Raw genomic sequence first — 21840 nt, 5'->3', positions numbered from 1 at the left:
TAGTTAGACTGAGTGATGATGATTCATGCACATGTTACTCCTCCGAAATTATCCTTCAAAAAAACAGCAAGTAGAAAAACTTTCCCTGTGTGAATACAAACATAATGTAAACTTAACAAATTTATTATTGTTTGTAAGAATTTATAAAATCACTATAACAAAGCAGCTCTGTAGAGAAAATATGAGCCTTTGCATAGAAATTGCACCAATTTACACCCATCAAAAATAAGAGATCTGACTGTGAAGTACAAACAGACCTCTATAAAAGCAGCACAGAGATAAGCCCTTGCTTCATTAAGTAGTGTATGGTTGTGTCCAAAAGTGTGCAAGCCCGTTTTCTTCCTTATTGCTTTGCTATATATAAAACACATTAAACAGCACACAATTTTCAACCCCATGTGACCACTGAGTGCACAGTGCAGAGGGTTAACTAAACAAATAAAAACTTGACAGAGATTCAAATGAAATCCAAACTGAAAAATCATTTCAACTGATAAAACTGAAACAAAATATTGTGCATATTGTGATTAAAATGTCACTGAAATTAAGATTATACAGAATAGTATCAACTCATACCAAGTGTCGTGTTCTGTGCAGATAACAAGGAGTAAATTATACGGATACAAAAGCAAACTAATCCCTGGCAATCAGAGTTAATAGGCACTTTGAAAGTACAGTAGCTCATTCGCTGACAATCATTAAAATGCTTTAACTGAACGTCAATGTAATGACACAAGTCAGCCTGTGCAAGTACAGGTTCTCGTTAGATCCTATAAACTCAAAATAGAAAGCTGGTTTGTATCTTAGTCTCCTTCCACAGAAAGAAAGATGGCAGTTTCTCTTTTTTTAGTTTTCCAAAACCATAAAATTAGGACACGCTACCACTGGAGGACAATTTTATGTCCTACTCCTGAGATTTGCACAAAGTTAATTTACTTTGTCATCAAACAGAATCTATTTTTCCAGGTCAGTCACTAGCTCCTGCTTTTTTTTTCCTTCCTGCTCTGGCAAAGTGCAAACATAGTGTTCAGAAAAGTTTATAAACTTTTCTGTTTTGAAAGCTCTGATTTCAAAGATTGCACAAAGACTGACCAAAATTTAGCAAATTTAAAAATGTCCCCTGTGTCTTCACAGACAATTTTTGCAAATAAATACCTGACATCTGACAACACTCTTTCATCATATTTCATACTGTTGGTGCTATCTGCAGTAACCTGCATTCCCTAACGTAATAGCATATTTGGGAAAGGGAAGTCAAAGCTTAACTAAGACAGACAAAAATTAAAGAAAGAAACAACAAAATCACACACACATTTCTAAAATTGAATAACTTTCTCATTTAAGCCTACCTAAACTTAACGTACATATATTACTTGGTGTATTTAAAAAAAATGCATAATAATGTGTCTTTCTGTTTCCTTCTAAAACCGCTTTCATCAGGTTGACATCACTTCATTTAGGCCACAATTAAACATGAGCACACCTCAAAAACATCAACACCACAGACTTAAATATTACAGAAAAAGTTCTGAAACATAAAATACTTATCTAAAACAGGTTTTGGGAAGAAAAGAGCAAAAAAAGTCAAATTAATTAGAAACAGTCATTGAATTTGCTTGACTGTTGACTCTCCCCAGTCTCCCTTCAGCTGCCACAGTGACAAGACGCTGATGTCTCTGGGACATCATGCTGGTGCCTCTGTGGGAATTATCCCACTTCAGGGAAAGTCGCTTCCATCATAGATAATGGGCCGCTCCATGGTCAGATGGTAGAAGACTTTCTTGGAGATAAACCTGTTGGAAGAGGGCTTCTGATTAAAAGGACAGCAATCCAAGTAACTGAAACAAGTGCAGATCTCCGCCAGGCAGCCCCTTGAGCTGATCACAGCTAATCTCTAGACAATTTCCAGCCGCTCAGCGGGGGATGTATTAGTGTTTTATGTAGTGCTTACATTGTGAAACGTGCTGTAACAACATTGTGGCTGCCATTTCCATCCAGTTGATTTGTGTTTTGTCTTTGCAAGCATCTGTATTTCAGTCTTAATCTACACAAAGCAAATACATGCAACAACTTGATGCTATCGGCTGTGGTGGTTCAAACTATTATGCTCAACGCCCATTTACACAATTTTGCGCTCAGATGAATAAGACAGTTGACTTATTTCATTCACCATTTTTCTTTGCTAATAGCGCTGTGGTAATTGATGAAGGTCCTCTGTAGCTGCTTGTAAAGCTCAAAGACTTGACAGACCAACATCAGTTTGCTGCGGGCATCTATGTTTTCCCAAGCAGATGAAATGGCATGCATTTAGATCACAAGTCCCGAATTCTGAAGCTTCTCCCACTAAGAGGAAGATGTAGGATGGATGTTATAATTCCATACCGTGAGAAGGAGTTGTCAAAGACGAGTGTGTAGAGGCCAGGGTTTCGGACTTTCAGCTGTCCCTGAATTGTCTCTTTATGGGAATTGCAGCGAGTCAGAGGAATCAGGACCTGAGAGAAGAACAGAAACATTGGTCTGAAGTGAGGCTCAATGTATTGGTGAAAGATTCTGTCGCCTCAGGTTGCCTCAAAATCTCCACTAGGCGAGCCGACCTTTCTATAATACAGTCTATAATACTCCAGTCTGTTTTAATGACATTTATGTTCTCTCACAAAACTTTGTTAAAAAGCAAGAATAAAATAAGCAGTATCATAATAATTGTAAGATACTATAAATTCCAACACACTTTGAAATAAACGCCAACAAATGAATAAAAATCACACATTGGGACATGTTGGCAGGGAGGGGATGGTAATATAAGACGAAAGGTCCTATCTTTTACAACCTCTGACATTTTAAGTTCAGGAAGTGTACCTGAACATGCTGAGCAACAATGGCTACCTGCCGTGGTTTTCCTCTGTCAGTGACATTTGAAAGATCAAGCAAAGAGCCCTGTTCTCTGTAGGGGGCGCCCATGAAAGCACGCACAGGGTCAGTCAATTATATCAAGGAATAACTTCTGCATTTGAGTTGTCATCTGTGAATTCTGAAACAGCTATAACTAAAATAATTGAACAGCTTCAGCCTTATGATGTCCTGTAATTTCAAATAGTATTGCTAGACTTTTCCTGTGGCAGACAAACAGGAGCTGAGTCTCACATCACATTGGTTTCCTTTGCACGAACACTAAAACGCCAACAACAAGCACATCTACCTTTGACTGTTCCACATGAGTGTCAGTGGATTCCCTGTAAACCACGCTAAAGGAGATGCTCTTGGGCTCTGAGGAAAACATCCAGCTGATGGTCAGCCCACAGTCACCCACGGCAACGGTTATCACACTGTAACAGCTGGACTTGACAAAGAGTTCCCTGGAGCCGTCGCCAAACTGAGAAATATCTTCAATGCTGAGAGGCACAGCCATCCTGCATGAGAACAAATTAATATTAAGAGTGGTATTAATACAAGATGACTCATCAGTTGTATACATTAACGAAGTATTCCGCTCCAGGAAAAGATGGTCTGTCATAAAACTGGGCTGTCTACGCTCCCTGGGGACCCCCCTTTTAGAGGTTTTCCGAGCATGTCTAACTAGTAGGAGGCCCCAGGTAGCCCGAAACACGCTAGAGGGATTATATATCTCATCTGGCCTGGGAATGCCTCAGGAGCCCCCAGAGGAGCTGGAAAAGGTGGCTGAGGAGAGGGACTTCTTGAATACCTTGCTCATCCTGCTGATCCATGACCATAATAAATAAGCAAATAAGCAAAGTATCTCTTTAAATATGCCAAAAGGTCAAGACTCACGTGACTTCTCCTGATTTGAGAAGGTTGATTTCTGAATCCTGAACAGTGGGAACATGCTCTTCAAGATCATCAGGGGTCATATCACCTGTGCCACTGCAAAACAAAAAGATGTATAAGACAAAGAAAGCAATATTTTTTAATTAATGTACTTTTAAATGGCACAATGATTCATTCAGAAAAAGCATCCAAAAACAGTTAAGGCAGGTGATAGACCAAAAAAAGATGGCAATAAAACAGAACTCATTATGACAGTCATGTGACCAAAGTATGTGTATTTAAAGATGGCATCTTTGTATACAGCTAAACCTGAAGAGGCATCTAGAGTGTGTGTTTAAAATGATTTATTCTGACATAGGTATACTGCAGCTGTCTTGATTCACTCAGATTCATCACTATGCATTAAAACTAGAATACAGATTTTGCCCATGCTTTAAAGATCACCCAGTGTTTTCCCATGTTTTTTTCCCAGTTACTTAAGTTCAGATACATTATGCTTAAATGTCCAGTGTCTAGGATTTAGTGGCATAGATTGGAAGAAGTGGTGAAACTACAGATTCAGTAGTTTATAATCACCTAAAAATAGGAATAATTATGTTTATGTTACCTTCGAATGAGCTGTTTATATTGCTGTTCAGTTCTGCAACCTCACCTCTAGATGCCACTGAATCCAACACAATGGACCTTTTAGGTGAGTCCAAGCCCAGGTTAATTAAATACTCAAAATATGAAGTACTTTTACACAGAGAACATGCTGGAAACGTTTCCAAACAATTTACAACATAATGGTTACACATGAATGCTTGTGCCTCTCCCCAAAACACTTTCACCTTCAGCATCATGAAACTGCAGCACTTCTCAATTCCTGGAATTTGTCTTTTATTTTCACCTATCAATGACAACAAGAGGACGTTCTTCCCTAATTACTATTTGACACCTGGTAGGGGGCAGGACATGCTGAATCACCTCAAGGTGCTATATACTGGAGCTCCTGTTTCTTGGAGTACTGTGACTGAGAATTATAAGAAGAAAAGAAACACTCAAGTTGCATCTGCTCTTGAGATTCCTGCATTTAAGCAGCAGCAAGTCTGTATTTATTGTATTTCTTAAGAGCCGCAGTGGGGCACTCACAGCAGGTGGTCCTTGCTTCAGAATGAGCCATGATAAGTGTCTCCAATGATGTTTTTCTGTTAACAACACTGAATGATATATTATAGGTCAGTACATAGGAACATTTTCTCTTTTAATTTCCTCTGATTACAGATAATGCTGAACTAGTTCACTTCCCAATGTCATACTTCCTACAATTAAAAGTTCAAAGAGTGGAGGTAAAAACATGTCAACGCAAAAAAGGCCTAACTGCTTGGCTGCTTAAAGAACAAAACAAGATTTGAAACCTTTATAAATTCATTGGAAACTCTTTTTTTGTATTTTTATTCATCCAGCTCTATATGCAGTGTGTAGGATTTTACTTTGCATCAGGAGATGTTTTGATCACACAACATGACACCAGTTCATGAATGTACAGAATGTAGTTGTCACTGTTTTTAGAGCAATAATAGCCTGGATGTCGATGTGTGACTGTAACTCCAGTTTCAGGAGCTCAGTACTAAGCTGCTGTAGTGTCTTGTGTTGTGACTGTTTGACCTTCAGCTGAGGATTTTCACCAAAGGCCAGAGTCACATAATGACTCTATTCCTCTACTCTGTCCTCAGATAAATGTTACACTCACATATCCAGTGATCCCGGAGGACGTCGTTCTTGTTCTCCCTCCATGGAGCCTCCTGTAGTCTGGGAGGTGGTGTCACTGTCGTAGACGCCATTCACTTCCTCTTCTGTGATAATGTCGAAAGCTCCATCATCAGATTTACTGCTGGGGTCTGAGACTGGGAGCAACAAGGATACACAAAATATTGAACAACATGTTCTCATGGTACAAACTTGTAATTACGCAGCATTAAAAATGATTGTATGTACTGTTTAGAAGAAAATCCTCTTGAAAATCATGTTTGAGTCCAAAAGCCTTTAGACAAATCACTAGATTTATTGGCACATCAGTATATTTTTGAAAGAGTTGTTTTTGTCATTGGTACCTTTACACAAAACACAAATATTGAGTGGCAAAAAAGGAATCAATTTTTTTTGCACCGCAAATGCAGGCATCAACTAATCACGATGTACGAAACAGACATCGTGTCACAACCTCCCCACAATGGCGGACCAGTTGAAAATGTCTAGCGTTTGAGGAAAAATCAGTACAGCATAGTTCTGTGATATTTTTGTGTGTCAATATCATATGGATACCGAGACGCCAAGTATGGATTTTTTTACTATATCAATTATTAATACTACAAATACAAATTAAACTCATTAAAATCAGTTGCTTTTTCAGTCAATTAAGTGGCATTTGCTTCAATTAAAATGAGTGTGAGTGTGCAAAGACAACTTTGTCTTATTAGCTAAAACAACAAAGTTTTCATTTGGGGACATAATTTTCAATTGAAAAAAGTTAATAAATTGCAATTTATGTAACTGCAATACTCAGCATGTCACAACACATGTTAAATCACAATAATATTCTATCATGATGACTTAAGAATCATGATACTATTGTAAAGTGGGGCCACTGGTGATTCTCCCCCCTACAACTGTTGCAAATTTGCATTGCTTCTTGTTTGAATAGTTTGGATGCAAAATATTCATGCTGTTTATTCATTGCATCCCTGGTGTGTGAAGGCCTCAAGTCAAGATAAAAATAGACCTACTGTAACACACTGCAGCTCTTTTTTCCCATCTCTGAAGGGAAATGTCACCCTCTTCCCCTTTTCTCTATCAAACAAGAATTCAATGGCAAATGTTGCTGTCCTTGTTCCTCAATATGACAAACTCAGTCTTTTCACTTCTGTTTTAAAGTTTTAGTGTGCATTTGTGAAGGTAGCATGCATTTTTGTTCCCAGCTTGCATCTTACCTGTTACCCTAGGAGTGGGTTTATACGGTGCAGGTTCAGGAGGTGGCTGAGGTCCAGCTCCAGGTGGAGGAGGCTGAGTGTCTGAAGGACTCAGCTCTGCCTCTGTGAACCTCTCCACCACTGCGCTGTGTTGGGTGTAACAGTCCCTGCAGCAGCGCTCCTTCTTCCCACTGTGCTTGGTCATTGCAAAGTTGTTGCTGCAGTAGTAGCAGAAGATGCGACCACAGAGCCTAAAAATGAATGAATGCATGAAAATGAATAGGCTTTTATCCACACTAGACCTATAAAGCTATTACTAAGACAAATTTGTTAGCACTAGCATTTTGAGAAGTTATAATGTTTGTAGTCAAAAGATCAAGAAGTCTAAGTAGAGACAGTGACAGGAGCAACAGCGTGCAGTCGACCCCAGCACCCACAGAAAGCCCACCTGCAGTGATGTCTACGCAGCCACCAAGTGAACTGGCCCTGGCAGCCGAGACAGTGTGTGGCCTCTTTATCCACTAACCACCAACGTTCCTCTGCTCGCAGTTTCTGCTCAAACTCCAGAGCGTCTGACTTCTGCCACAGAGCATCTTTGTCCCTGATGTAACACACAAAAAGACAAATGCATTCAGGTTTCGAGTCACTTGATGCCGTCTTAACAAATCTTGATTGATGTCTTTATTCAAATGTGTAAAATACAACAAAAAAATGTCATACCCATGCACATTCATATAAAAAAACTACATATATACACACAGCTACATTGCTAACAAAAATACAAATCCATGTAAATACCAGGTGATTGCCAGAACCCTTCCTCATCCCTGAATCACATCTTTAAACTTATTTTTAAATGGATGATCTTTGGACATTGCTTTGCCTTGACATTTAGACTGTTCTACAGTTTCACTCAACTGAAACACAATTCTTTTGTCATAGTAGTATGAATGCTTGGGGTCTTTAAATTTAATTTCCCCTCATATTATAACCCCCATCTCTTTCATGGAGCATTTTTTAATACTTCCTACTAGTAGATTATTCCTAGCTTTATACATTATTTGTTTAGTTTTGACCCAGGTATCATACGTTTTTTTTTCATGGAACATTTCAGCTTCAATGCAGTTTTGATTGTGTTTTGCTGGGTGCTAAAACATATAATGATTAATATTTCAAAGCTGCTCTGGGAAGCTTTCCCACCTCATGATCTTTGAAAACTGAACAAATTTAGCATGTCATACACTGAATTGTAATTTTATACCATGTTGTATATACTCAACACCAGGAGCACTTTCATTACCCCAAATGATGCAACTGAGAAGAATAATGAAGGCATACTTTATACCAAAGAAGAAAAGACTGAAACAATGTGGGCACATCCCAAAGGAATTGACTGAATCACTGTATTTGTGTTTCATCCCTTAGAGAGGATGAAAACATTTGAGACATCATTGCTTCCTGAATCCAGTGAAGAGTGATGGATTTAAAGCTGTCGTTCTATTCAGCAGTCTCTCTACAACACTTCACCTGTCATGTTGGCCTCTCAGCATTACTCCTCCTGCTTTCCTGTAGACCTGTTCTCAGTAAATTATCAGCATTCAAAGAAGCTTTTCCCCCTACTCCTCAGACCGTACCCTCCCCCCAATCAATGTCAAGTTTGACAACATCAGAGAACAGATCTTACTTGAAGCACCAAAACACGCACTCCCCAGTGGGTCTGCCAAAGAGCAGGCAGCTACCAAACAAAACAAGGTAGTAGGCATCCAACAAGAAAATGAACTTTAAACCCTTTCCTCATTAGAAAAATCAATGCCTGTGGCAACAGACAACCGTGACGCTACTGACAGCTGTAGTAGAAAGAGGTACACCTTATAAGCTCGATGAGTCGCTCTTCAAGGTTGGTCTTGGTTCTGTTGAGGTCATCGATCTCTGCAGTCATCTTCTGGTGCTGACTTTGTTTGTCAGCTTCTGTTGTGCTGAGTTTCTCCGTCAATTCCTCACAGACCTTTTGTACAGAAGAGTGTGCTTCTTCAGCTCTAAAGAGAAAGAAGTACAAGGACAGTCAGTAGCTCTTTTTTTTGCACCAAAAAGGTAAAATTCACAGGTATTACTGGTCAAAAAACCCACCTGGTTACTGCATCTCTCAGTTGCTGAATCTCGCTTTCACCCTCACGAACGGTTGTTTCTGTCTTTCTGATGTGAGCATCTTTCTCACTAGTTAGCTGCAGGTACTTTTCATTCACAGCCTTTATTAAAAAATATAAGTACATGCATAAAAATATTCATCTGTACACAAAAATACCCCCCCCATAACTCAAAGAACTGATCTATTTTTTTCTTAAATTTCTTAAATACCACATAAATTAAATAAAAATATTTTTGCTGATGTATTGTGCACTAGAGGCCTTAAAGAAACATGTTGTGTAAAATCCAATGACAGCATTTAAGGTGACCCAGCCTCAATTACATCTTAAAAACATGCCTAAAATCAAAACCTATTACATTGATCAATAAACACATCAAACCAGAAAGGAAAATTGTGACTTCAAAGAAATTTCATTGAGCTATCAATTAGATTAGTACCGTTCCATAGCAGCAACTTTCTACCTTCTGCAATCAAAGAAAATTGCTCAAGCAATCAAGGTGTCTCATTATAAAAAAAGAGACCAGAAAATGATCTTAATTATCTACTGTTAATGAGTACTAATCAAACAACCTTCCTGTTATTATGTCCCATGTGGTGTGCAACTTGTTATTCTCCATCACTGCAAATCCACTAATGATGAACATGAGGCTATGTATAGGATTTTGCACTTTTGACTGCAATCTACCTACAGTCTTCTCTTGATCATGAATGGTTTCTTCATACTCGAAAGTAAATTCATTTTTTCATGCTAATGGTGTATTTTTATATAACACAATTTCCTCCTCCATGTAATGTAACCATGTATCACTGCATTCAACAACTGAAAGACACAAACCTCCAGGTCAGACACTTTGGCCGTTAAGCTAGACACATTATTCAGCTCCTCCTGCAGCTCGGCTTTCACCTTGTTTAGCTGCTCATTGACACTCTGAAATGTAAGGGAAGAAACATTAGAGAAGGCAAACAAAGGTGTCTACAGTGGCGCTGTAAGCTGCAGTTAGGCACAGTGATGCTCTGAGCTCAACATGCAATGCCAATGCTAATGCTAATCAGATATGATGTTTACCATGTTCATGCATTTAATTTAGAGTTTCAGTATGACAACATTTGCTAACCAGCACTAAAAACAAAGTACAGCTGGCCTGCAGGGAATGTCATTAGTTTCGCAATTAATTAAAAATGTATTAAACAAATTAAAAATTAGGGCTGCATGATATGTAAAAACACAAAAAAGAAACAAAATCAATAATTTTATATATATTGAAACTGCAATGAGAGTCAGAATTTTAATGGTTATTAATGTTATGGTTATTTTTGCATATAATTTTACTGAAAAATATAAAAATGGTGCTGCTGTTATTTTTGCTGTGGTCTTTACCAAACAAGCATGATCCTTTATGTCTGGAATATGATTTGTAGTGCAGGGTATCTGTAGCACCACAATGCTTCATTTATGATAGCATGTTGTGACATATTTTACCTTTCTCAAAAAAAAAAAAAAAAAAAGAGATTGAGATTTGGATATTGCACTTGGCCGTACTGCCATTTCATATTTTGATTAACTGTGCAGCCCTAATTCAAATGTTGACCTGATGATGGCACTAAATTAAAAATTAATAGAGTGCTTGAGAAAATAATTACCAGATTAAGCAACTATGAAAATAATTGTTATTTGCAGCGCTAGTGTAAATGCAAAGGTATATAGACCAGATGTTATTATGTAAATAAGTTAGACAGATGAAGATACAGATCACATGTTAATGTCATGTGTGAATAGGGCCAATACACTAAAATCTAAGGTGTGAAGATTCAGTACAGCAAAAATGAAATATTGAGTGTAAAACAAGTGTTAACAGGTTTTCACTGGCTCACCTTCATCTGGACCTGATGATTCATGCTCTCCGAGCTCATTTGGAACTTGACAGCCTCCGCCTCCTCTCGGCTAGAGTCCTTGACGCTCTGCATTTGGTTCTTGGCCTTATCCAGCTGCTCCTGGAGCTCCTTGATAGCCTCTGGAAGGTTCTCCTTCTGTATCAGCTCCTCTCTTAGTTTAGTATTCTCCAGCTGTAGTTCTGCCATGCTCTTTTCTAGCCGCTCCACCTCTTTCTCCATCTCTTCAATCCTGGCAGCATCTTTTGTCCAATGCTCTCTGACCTCCTCCTTTTCTGCACCTAACTTACAGATGGTCATCCCAAGCTCTGCCATTTCTGTGTTCGCCCTGTGCAGGCCCTCACGTTTCTCATTGTTCTCTGAAACGAGCCTGCTATTTTCTGCCTTGAGGCTTGTAAGCTCTTCTCGATTGGCAGCAGCAGAGATAGACAACTCCGCATGGGCGGCTACTTCTCGATCACGCTGTTCGATCAGGGCCTCTTCTTTCTTTTTGCACTCCATAAGCTCTGCTACATGTCTCTGGTTCAGGGCCTCTGTCTGGGCTTTAAGCTGCTCGGTCAGAGTCCTGAGCTCATTTCTTTGGGCCTCTGTCACCTCCAGCTGTGCTTGCGATTTTACCTTTTCCTCCTCAGACCTCTGTACCCGCACCCTAAGATCCAGGATCTCTGCTTGGAGCCTGGACAATTCTTTCATGCACACCTCCAACTGGCCCTCAAGTTTGCTTGTCAATTCCTGGTTTTCCTTTGCTTGGACTGCGCTCCTCTCCAGCTGAGATTTTTCCATCACCTGCTTCTCAGAGGTAATCCTTTCAATCACTTCTGTCTGTTTAGCACAAGTTGCCTCCACATCAGCTTTGGCAATCTCAAGCTCCTTCTCCCTGGCCTCCAGAGCATTTAACCTGGACTGCAGCTCAACAAGGTTCTCTTCTTTACTCTCCAGCTGGGCCTGTTTGGCTTGGAGCTGTTCTTGAAGGCTTGCTTCATTCTTGCGTGAAGCTCCCAAGTTCTTCTCCAGCTCTCCGATCTGTCCGTGAACGCTCTTCAGGTCAGCTTGCATGCGGCTAAGAGCTGCTTTCACAGTGTCCTGCTCCTCTCTTAGACTCTGGTTCTCCTGCTCCAGACGCTTTGACGTGGCCTCTGAGAGCGATGCTGCCATCGTGGCTCGCTGCAGACTCTCATCCAGCTTGCGATTCTCCTCACGCAGGTTCTTCTCTTTTTCATCCACTGTCATCTTGGTATCATCCAGCTGGCCGCGAAGCTGTTTCTCAGAAGCTCTGAGAGCTGCTAACTCAGCTTCGAGCGCTGTTCTCTTATCTGCCATCTCCTTTTTCAGCTCCTCATTTCTCTTCACTGTTGTCAGCAGTTTCTTATTGAGCTCCATTAGATTGGCGCACTGTGTCTTGTAGTCTTCTATCTTTGTGGCTTGATCTTTGACGTTACCCTCTAGGTCAGCAAGGTTAGTGGTCAGTTTGTCCCGCTCTGTGGACAGGCTTTGGTTCTTGGCTTCTAGCTGTTTTAGTGTCTCGCTGCTGGAGGCAAAATCTGCCTCTTTCCTCTTCAGCTGCTCCTTGAGGGCAGTGACTTCATCTTCTAAAGACTCTTTTAAACCACAAACATTCTTCTGCATTTCATCTTTATCTTGGTGTGCCCTCCTCTTTACCTCCTCCACCTCTTTCTCCTTCTCCTCTAGAGATCTTTGGAGGTCCTGCAGCTGTCTTTGGAGGTTACTTGCCTCCTTCTCCCTCACGGTCAAGGCTCCCTGCAGCTTATCAAGGGCACTGCACTGTTCCTCCACTTTCACCTCCAACTTGGCCTTCTCCTCAGATGCAGATGTAACTAATGCTTCGAGTTTTGTTTCGCCGTGCTTTACAGCTGCCTCCTTGAATCTCAGCTCGTCTTCCAGCCTCTCTGCCTCTCTCTTCTTCTCCTCTACCTCAGCCACAGCTTCCATCTTCCCTCTCTCTGCCTCTTTCAATCTGTCCAGCAGCTCATGTATCTTCTGAGCTGAATCAAAGTAACTAGCTGCCTGCTGGCCTTTCTCATTCAGAACCCCATCCAACTTGGCCATGAGCTCCAAGTTCTTCCCTTCAGCAGCTTCCAGCTTTTCCTGGAGTACTTGTTGTTCAGCCTCCCTGGCTTTTTCCCCAGTCCTGAGTGCTTCCACCTCTCTGGACAGAGCCTCTTCTCTTCCCCGCAGAGCCTTGAGATCTCCCTGTAAGCCCTGCTGTGCCTCTTGGGCAGCAAGCGACACATCCAGCTGCCTCTGGAGCTGCACAACTACGCCCCTGAGCTCAGAAGCCTCATCGCCCAGCTGCTGGACCTTATCTAAGAGCTCTCGTTGTTTTAGCTCCGACTGGTCCAGCTCCAGGCGAAGGTCATCAACTGTGCTGGCATCTTCAGTGCAGGCAGGCAGAGACTCGTTCAGGTCATTCAGCAGACCCTGACCATAGTCAGGGCTGGAGGGGAACTCATGTGCTTGCTAGATGGTTGCAAGGGGAACCAGAGGAGAAGGAAAGGAAGACAGGAAGATTAATGAACTTCATGCAATCATTTAAAATTACAATAAAATGAAAGGATGTTATTAGCGTATAACCTGGGAGTAGGTGCTGGCTAGACTGTTAATACTGGAACTGCGACTGGGTGGTTTCCACATGTGGCCTGGTGAGTTTCCCAGAGTCCTCCTGTTAATCAAAAAAACAATCTGATACTGTGCTCCAAAGTAGGCGCGAAGGAATGACTGCATTTAGACACACCTGTTTCTTTAATAAACAAGATATGTTTGCAGATAGATATGTTTGTGGTTTTATCTGCTCTGCAAGTTGTTTTCATGATTCATCTTGTTTGTTACCTTGCAAAAGTTGGCCAGGAGGCATCCAGATCATGACCTCTGGAAGCTACATCAAACTGGACCTCATTGAGTTCGTACAGGTGATTGATTATGTCAACACTAAGGTGGGGCTTCAAGAAGGGACTTCTTGCATAGTACCAGTCACTGTGAAAAGAGTTTTAAGGAAGAGGTCACAATAGGACATAGTGAAACAACTATTAACAATAACAGGGGCTAAAAGGTTTTGTCCTATATTCGCTGTATGCCTCTTTAAGATAAAAAATGTTCCACTGGCGTTTTACATTTCTGCATTTTGTATAATGCTACAGCAGAACTCTATACAAATCCGTTCTGACCTCTGATAAGTCATTGGAAACTGTAATTTAATTCTGCTTACTTAGACTGTTGAAATTGGACTAAGACTGATACTACTTACTTCGTCTTTCACAGAAAGGGAAAATGATGAAGTAAAACAGCACAACAGAACACCAGCATTCAGTTCAGTGCAAATAAGGAAATGACATGCCTATTTCTGCTGACAGTGTTTCGTTCTAATCCCAAAACCAATGCCGTTCTATTTTACTAAACAGTTTATTTGCACACTGATAAAGCCTATGATTCGTTATATCTAAATGAGAAAAAAAAACATTGCAAAGAGACTTCATTTTGCTCTGACAGCCTTACCTGGTGACTCTCTGGTTCATCAGACACTGCTGCAGGGTGTCAGCCAGTCGCTGATGTACGAGGGAGTAACGGATGAACGCTCGTCCTTTTCCCAGAGATGTCTTCAGCTATCAAAGCAAAAGAAAACACTGTTTTACAAAGAGCTTTTAGTCAACGTCACACTCAAACTGCAGAGGTATCCCACATGTCGAAAACTACAAAGTCAATGAGAATTCATTTTTTACAGGTTTTCCACACATTTCCATCAACAAAATCTGAAAAAAATTTCATGACTTTTCAAGAACCCCTAATAACATTTTTTTCTTGTCCTGCCTGCCCAGGGTTTGCAATGTCACTTCAAACTCTACTCAAACATAATTTCAGCTGGCATATATGAAGGTATGAGAGAGAGAGAGAGAGAGAATACAAGGGAAAATGAAGAAACATAAGTGATGGTATAAGAAAAGTCACACATCGACACATAGGACATGAGTCATCTACAGAAAATAAAGCAACAATGGAATGTTATCCATGTAAGACTTCGCTGACATTTTAATTATACACAACACAATTCCATTTTTTTTATTAATACCATGACTTTTCCAGGCCTGGAAACCATGGTTGCAAAATTTCATGACTTTTCCTCATTTTCCAGGACTGGGAACTCTGTATTTAAACTAATGATCATTTAAATCTCAATTGCTCAAGAAGTAATGCTAAAAAAAATCCAGGTGGGGGCTACTACTTTAACATTTAGCATATAACATTTAACATTTTTCCTATCCATTGTATAAAATTAAAAAGAAGACAGAAGATGAAGAAAAAATACATAACATGTTACAATTATGTGCTTCTTATATGTTACAGTTACAGAGCAACATATCAGTTCAAACACTTTAATGCATTTCTTGAATGTGATTTGGGTCTTACATATTAGCAGTTTTGATTTCTAGGCAACAATAACAACAACAACAATATAAAAAAGTTACCCAGTCTTTGTGTATATTTACTTGTGTCATGCCTGTACTATAGAAGGAGAGAAAGGATGAAGTAAAAACCTTTTTGAGTCATTGTGGGTGGAGGGTAAAACAACCACAAACTCTTTCGAATGGATTGAGTTAACTGCTGTCATTAACGATCATAAGGTTATCACAGTTATATTAGTGGTCACTGCACACAACATTTTCTTACCTCAGTGATGGATTTGACAAAGCGGATCCCATCATTGGCTCCTTTGATTTTAGCCAGACATTCAGTGAAGTACTCCCAATAATCTTTCTTTGTACCGAGAAATGTGGTCTTCTCCTTCTGGTCAAACTGAAAGATACATAGATCGATAGATAGATAGATAGATAGATAGATAGATAGATAGATAGATAGATAGATAGATAGATAGATAGATAGATAGATAGATACAGTTAGAGCAAAATACTATTAAAGGTGGATTTTTTTGGCATGTCATGAATGAATTAGCAATTTATTCACTGAGGTGTTACAATAACAGCTAACTCACCTGTAACAGGTACTCCAGTTTGTAGGAGAATTTGTGCAGGTTGGTACTGTCATCAGTGATTGGCTCCCCACTTTCCCTGTATTCCTTTGCCAGCTCCGCAACAGCCTCTGAAATTTACAAAGTTCAAACAGGAAAAAAGTCCCCCATTAGGGTTCAGACTAACAAATAGCATCTAGATTTACCTTGGAAAAAAGGCAAAAAAGTTAAAAGACTAAAGACACGTGTTTTTTCACACATCACACACACATAATATAAAAATGTGTTTTAGGAAAAAAAGGAACAGCTTATCTCCATTCAGAAAATATATTGAGGAAGCAAAGAAACAGGTGAGCAAAAAGGCAGAAATGTTATCTCCTTAGAGATGACCCAAATCACATGGCCTCAAAAAAAATCAAAAGAAATGAAAAACTAGTGTCTTGGTGCATTTTGGTTACACACACAAACAGCCTTAGTGCCTAAATCTCCAAACATTTTCATTTTTTCATATTCCCACAGCTAATCATTAAATCAACTTGCCTCGTATCCATCGCAAAAACTGGAAGGACACCCGTGATGGGTGCACTCTTAGTATGCACTCTCTGTCCCGCTGCATGCTGACAGAGTCCTCCACCACACCCTTTCTAGAGTGACATGAGGTCAGATGCACGTTTTCCCGAATGATTTGTTGACCCCAAGAGGTCAGATAATTCCAGTCGTAAAGATTGTACCTAAGCCTGACCCTGAAACTCAGGTCGTGACATGGTGTCTCTTCTTTTTCCTCTCTTCGGTCACACAATGTCAGCCAACAACTGCCTGCAGCCAATCTATTCACACACATTCACACAAACAGGCACACACACATAAAGCTGGCGTACCATGCAGATCTCGGATAATCCTCTGGAGTTGGCTCTCCCCAACCGTAGCCCCAGCAGCCATGGCCCCACCGCTCTCTCCCTGGCAACCAGGGGTCACAGGGTCACATCCAGTCTGCTGAATCAGAGAATCAGAAGCCGTCAGGAACAAAAGATTGACACGAATGCTCCAAAATACTGTACACTCTCTCGTGGCTACACATGGGTTCACTTGATATGCACAAATGTGTAACACATTAATGACTTCTCATGATGGGTTCATTGCATCTGATAGCATATGATCGGTATCATAATATATGTCACTTTATACATATTGTAATCTTCAACTATTCAACTGTAATATTTCATTCTCATCTGTGAAACCGTGCATGTTTGCATTTTTTAGCATTCAATGACACACTCCAAAACAACTAAAAAGAACATTATGAACTGGAATGAAAATATCAGAGTTTTTAATTTAATGAAAAGTAGTGATTCCAAAGGGGGAAATCTGCATAAGAATGTGATCACTGTAGGAGCAACAAAAGAGGTAAATGTCCTGCTTGAACTCTGAAGCAGGACACTGCTTCTGGTTGGTTTGCAGATTGGTTACAAAGTGGTAAACCTCCCATATTTAAAGGCAAACTGATCATTACTTGATTCAAACAGGAACCTTGTTCTTGCTGATTTAAGTAATCTGATCTAAGGCTTACTCTTACCAAGTATTCAAGAGAACAGGAGTTATTTTTCACCAATATCTACTTTCATTACCCATTACGAAAAAGATATATACTATGAGTATGTTACAAAATGTACAATTCCCATGCTTGTCTATAACTATGCAGTGTGTGAGATATGTTGATGTGTGTAGAAAATTCATTATATAATAACGTGTGTGTGGGGGGGGGCAATACAGAATATAAGCAATATTTTGTGTGGTAGTGTTGTACTGATATGCAAACACCAAAGTACGAACTACTTTGATATTTGTCTACGAGACAAATAATAACAACTGAAGTGAGATGAAGCAACCACAAAACTTTGTTATAAGATAAAACACAAAAGTTGGAAGAGGATAGTTATATGCACACCACATAGGTGCAAGGCTATTAAAAAACGGCAAACATGAGGTAAAGCCTGCACACTTACTCAATGCCACACACGTTTATTGAAGACAAGGTTTTGATCCTACTTGGATCTTTGTTGGGTCAAAAATAAATTTTTCCAAGTAGGACTGACATGTTGTCTTCAATAAACTTGTGTGGCACTGAATAAGTGTGCAGATGTTACCTTTCTCCTCATAAACACACATGTTGATCATTTTTCCCCCTGAAATTTGCAGCTGAATAAGAGGTAATGAATCGCGAAATATCACAATATATGTTATGGCATACTCAGCATATTGAAAAACATTTAAAATTGGCATTCATTTTGTATCATGATAATATCGTATTAGAGGGCCTCTGATAATTCCCATCCTTATTATATAATATAGATTACTGGTTTGTCTGCGGCATGCACAAAAAAGAGTTAAATGAGCAATTGAACACTCACAGGACGTTTTTTGCAGGTATTTCTGCTAGCTGGGCTGTATATGTTAGTTGGTTATAAGGAAGTATAAGGAAGTAAACAAAGCATGTAGAGTATGTAGCATGCCAATGTAAATAACGTCTTAAAAGGAGTAAAACTTTAGCAATGTGCGGCAAAAACCAACATTTTAACTCAAAAGCATTCACTATGTGGTTAAAGTTAGCTAAACCACTCTACGGTTCTTTAAGGTTAGTTTTGTTTAGCTAGCAGCTAACTAGGTTAACATCAATTGGGTTTCAACAGTTTGAGAACAGCTTTACAACACTAAAGTAAGACTCTTTTAGCGTTAATATTTCTTTTCTGGCGTCGAATACCGAAAAATAAGAATACATATTTGGCAGCTGAAGTTTTTACAAACGACTTTTGTGTCGCTTTAACAGTTGCGTTATATTTAGCTTTGACACAGTGACTGACAAACATTTTGAAAATAACCGTGACATAACCGACACACGATAACTTAGATAATGTAACTTGTTTCTAAATTGTTTCGGGTTAAATAATAAGACAGGAATAACAACTTCGACATACTTTTAAAGATTTGACTCAAGTCCATCACAACCCAGTCCCTTGATGCGTGCATACAAACACTTAAATGTATCGTGAGTGACATGATGTCAGCCAATCACAGGGTGACATGTAGCCTTCCGACCAATGAGTATGGGGTTGGTAGGCGGGCTTCTAGAGCTGGATAGTTTGGTTGTCGTAGCGGAGTAAACAGAGCTATCATGTGATCACTGACAGTCATACATGATTGTCCCACTTTCTGTCGTCCTTTGTTGTCTGTTGCACATCTTCAAAGAACATTTAATGAAACTGCACCCCCATACACCATGTATAGAGTGTCTTTTAAACACTTCAAAAATAACATTTATCATACCAGCCTGCAATAACACTCTTATTTTTAAAGTAATTCAGATTTAAAGTAATTAATTTATATATTTATTAAGGATAATACATATTAATTATATAATTATTAGAAATAAAATTAATTATTATGATTATTAAAATAATAATTAATATAAAAATAATTTAAATGAAGTGAAGTAATCATTTTGTGTATGGTGTTTTCTATGGCTCTATATAAGATCTGTCAATAAAACACCTGAAATCTCTGAGACTACAAATTAAAAAACACCTGTGTCACAAATAATAATGATAATAATAATAATAATAATAATAATAATAATAATAATAATAATAATAATAATAATTATAATAATTGTTAATTTAAAATAATTTTAATAAATTTGCCCTTGTTTTTCTCAGTTATCAATATAATAATCTTGTAAGTTATTGTTTTTTTTAATTAATGAGATTATTATCTTTTTAATATATAAAAAAAAACTATGTCACATTTCTGAGATAATGAGCACATTCATTTGTTTGTTTTTATTATTATTATTATTATTATTTTCTTTCTTTCTTTCTTTCTTTCTTTCTTTGATGAAAAGTCCAGTGAATGTCTTTTCAGACCAAATAACCAGTTGTAACCACCAATTTTTTTAACCAGTTATCTAATGGTTAAAAAAAAAAGGCTACAACAGAATTAGGAACAGAAACCCCTGCCTGTCACGAGATTATGAAAGCTACTTCTATTTGAGCTCTCTTTTGAGTTGACAGAAGCGTCACATCCACCAACATATTGATCACATCAGGCAAGAGGTAGGTCGATTTTTAATTCTTTTTTCTATGCACTCTGAGTAATTGCAAAAATACCTTTATTTGTATAACTCTTTTCTTGTCTCTGTTGATTTGCATTAAACAATGAAATAACTGAATATAATCTACAGTTAAGCACATGCTAATCCAAAATCCCTTTTCTAGGATCCAGTTGAACAGCGATGAATTACTCTATAAATGAAAGCCAATATGACACTGACTATGAAGATGAAATCTGCGAAAAAGGCGAGGTGGTCAAATTTGGATCCATTGTCATTCCTATGTTCTTCTCCATTGTGATCATACTGAGTCTCACAGGAAACATCCTCGTCCTTGTCATCCTGGCTTTGTTCGAAAACCTCAAGTCTCTCACCAACATTTTCATCCTAAACCTGGCCATCTCTGACCTCGTCTTCACCATCGGCCTCCCCTTCTGGGGAATTTACCACATCTGGGGATGGTTGTTCTCAGAGGCGCTCTGCAAAATAGTGACTTTTGTCTTCTTCACTGGGTTTTACAGCAGCGTCCTCTTCCTGACCATCATGACCGTCTACAGGTATCTGGCTGTGGTTCACCCTCTGTCTGACCTGAGCACACCGAAACTCAGCACTGGAATTTATGTGTCTTTCCTGCTGTGGATAATCAGCATTGGAGCAGCCATGCCCTCCCTCCTCCACATCTCCCTCGTCTCCATCCCCCACAAAGGTACGCACTCCCTGGGCTGCGAATATGATGCTATCCTGTGGAAAAACATTAGTATCTTCCAACAGAATAGCTTCTTTTTGGTCGCTTTTGTAGTGATGGCTTTCTGCTACATTCGAATACTTTGGAGAATCACAAGAACAAGATCTCACACAAAGAACAGAGCAGTGAAGTTAGTCTTCTGCATCGTAGCCGTGTTCTTCCTTGGCTGGGTGCCGTATAACGTGGTCATCTTTCTGAGGCTCTTGGCTGACCATTTGATTGCACCGTTTGATGACTGTGATGTTAGTATCCAGCTCGACTATGTGTTCTATGTGTGCCGGCTCATTGCTTTTTCTCACTGCTGCCTGAACCCGGTCTTTTATGCATTTGTTGGTGTGAAGTTTAGGAGTCATTTGAAGTCTTTGCTGCGTCGAATGTTCATTCGCCAAAGTCAAGTTGAAGAACAGCAGCTTAAAATGCAAAACTTCTCACGTGGATCAATGTACTAGTTGCTGTTTAGGCATACATCATGTCCAAGCATTTACTGCCAGTGTGCGTTTGGTAGAATTCATTAAATAGAAATTTAGGAACTGTTTTTTATGTTGCAGTTTGTAGCTACAAACAATATTCAAATCTGACTTTTTCTGTTTACTGCTGCGTGTGTGTAGAACCTCATAATTTCAATGTATGGGCTGTGACTCGAATCTTTCCATACATTTATTTACACACACTTTAAAAGGGGATAATGTTTTTCATGGGCATGAAAAATATTATGAATTAGTAACAATAGAGGTGGAGCCATTATAGTATATATATGTTCACAGTGCAAAATGATTTGTTATGGTATTCAGATTAAAAAAAAAAAAAAAAAACCCACACATGCGCTTGCTTTTGTGTGGGCGAGTTTTAAATTACTGATTGCATTTGCATTTCTTATTCCCTCTGTACAATAAAACCATAATGACTTATTCAACTGACAGAGTGTTTTGTTTTTCCATTATTTACTGTACAATACTAAATAGTTGAGATGTCAGTTAATGAATAATTGCATCTCTACCAAATTAAATTTACATTAACAGCAAATTGTGTGTGTTCAAAAATCTACATAGATTAATAACTAAGAGAAAGAAAACACATTTTATTTTTATTAGACTTCCTATAGACAAGATCAATGTGTAATATTTGAGATAAAACATTTTACATTTTACATCAATTTAAACACATTAAAAATAACCCCAAAAATAGCTAAATGCCATAAAAATAACAAAATGCAATCTTTGTAGAACTGCCGATAATAGTTTTTAGGAA

At 38.9% G+C, this 21840-nt stretch overlaps 2 protein-coding genes across 3 annotated transcripts; one reads left to right on the top strand and one right to left on the bottom strand.

The window, feature by feature from the left end:
• Positions 1–102: 102 nt before the first annotated feature.
• fyco1a (FYVE and coiled-coil domain autophagy adaptor 1a) lies at positions 103–18788 on the bottom strand. 2 transcript variants are annotated; one of them, XM_042481587.2, is made up of 18 exons: positions 18718–18788; positions 16624–16738; positions 15770–15876; positions 15448–15573; positions 14278–14384; positions 13615–13758; positions 13360–13447; positions 10750–13245; positions 9713–9805; positions 8859–8977; positions 8600–8767; positions 7180–7332; positions 6753–6982; positions 5516–5669; positions 3787–3879; positions 3197–3407; positions 2383–2492; positions 103–1793 (listed from the first exon to the last, which is right to left on the bottom strand). In XM_042481587.2, the coding sequence occupies exons 2-18, from the start codon at positions 16682–16684 to the stop codon at positions 1718–1720; spliced, it is 4536 nt and encodes a 1511-aa protein (XP_042337521.2). In that variant the 5' UTR covers positions 16685–16738; positions 18718–18788; the 3' UTR covers positions 103–1717. The 2 variants fall into 2 exon arrangements, with proteins under 2 accessions (XP_042337521.2, XP_042337527.2); XM_042481593.2 differs by having other exon boundaries at positions 16624–16735; positions 18718–18784.
• Positions 18789–19761: 973 nt separating this feature from the next.
• LOC121938338 (chemokine XC receptor 1) lies at positions 19762–21509 on the top strand. Its single transcript, XM_042481603.2, has 2 exons — positions 19762–19851; positions 20014–21509. Exon 2 carries the CDS (start codon positions 20031–20033, stop codon positions 21039–21041), a length of 1011 nt encoding a protein of 336 aa, XP_042337537.2. The 5' UTR covers positions 19762–19851; positions 20014–20030; the 3' UTR covers positions 21042–21509.
• Positions 21510–21840: the final 331 nt, after the last annotated feature.

This window comes from Plectropomus leopardus, chromosome 5, assembly GCF_026936395.1.
Source record: "Plectropomus leopardus strain MGB_pleo_1.0 chromosome 5, ASM2693639v1, whole genome shotgun sequence".
In the NCBI taxonomy this organism is placed as follows: Eukaryota; Metazoa; Chordata; class Actinopteri; order Perciformes; family Serranidae; genus Plectropomus; species Plectropomus leopardus.
This window is presented reverse-complemented; position numbering and strand designations above follow the sequence as displayed.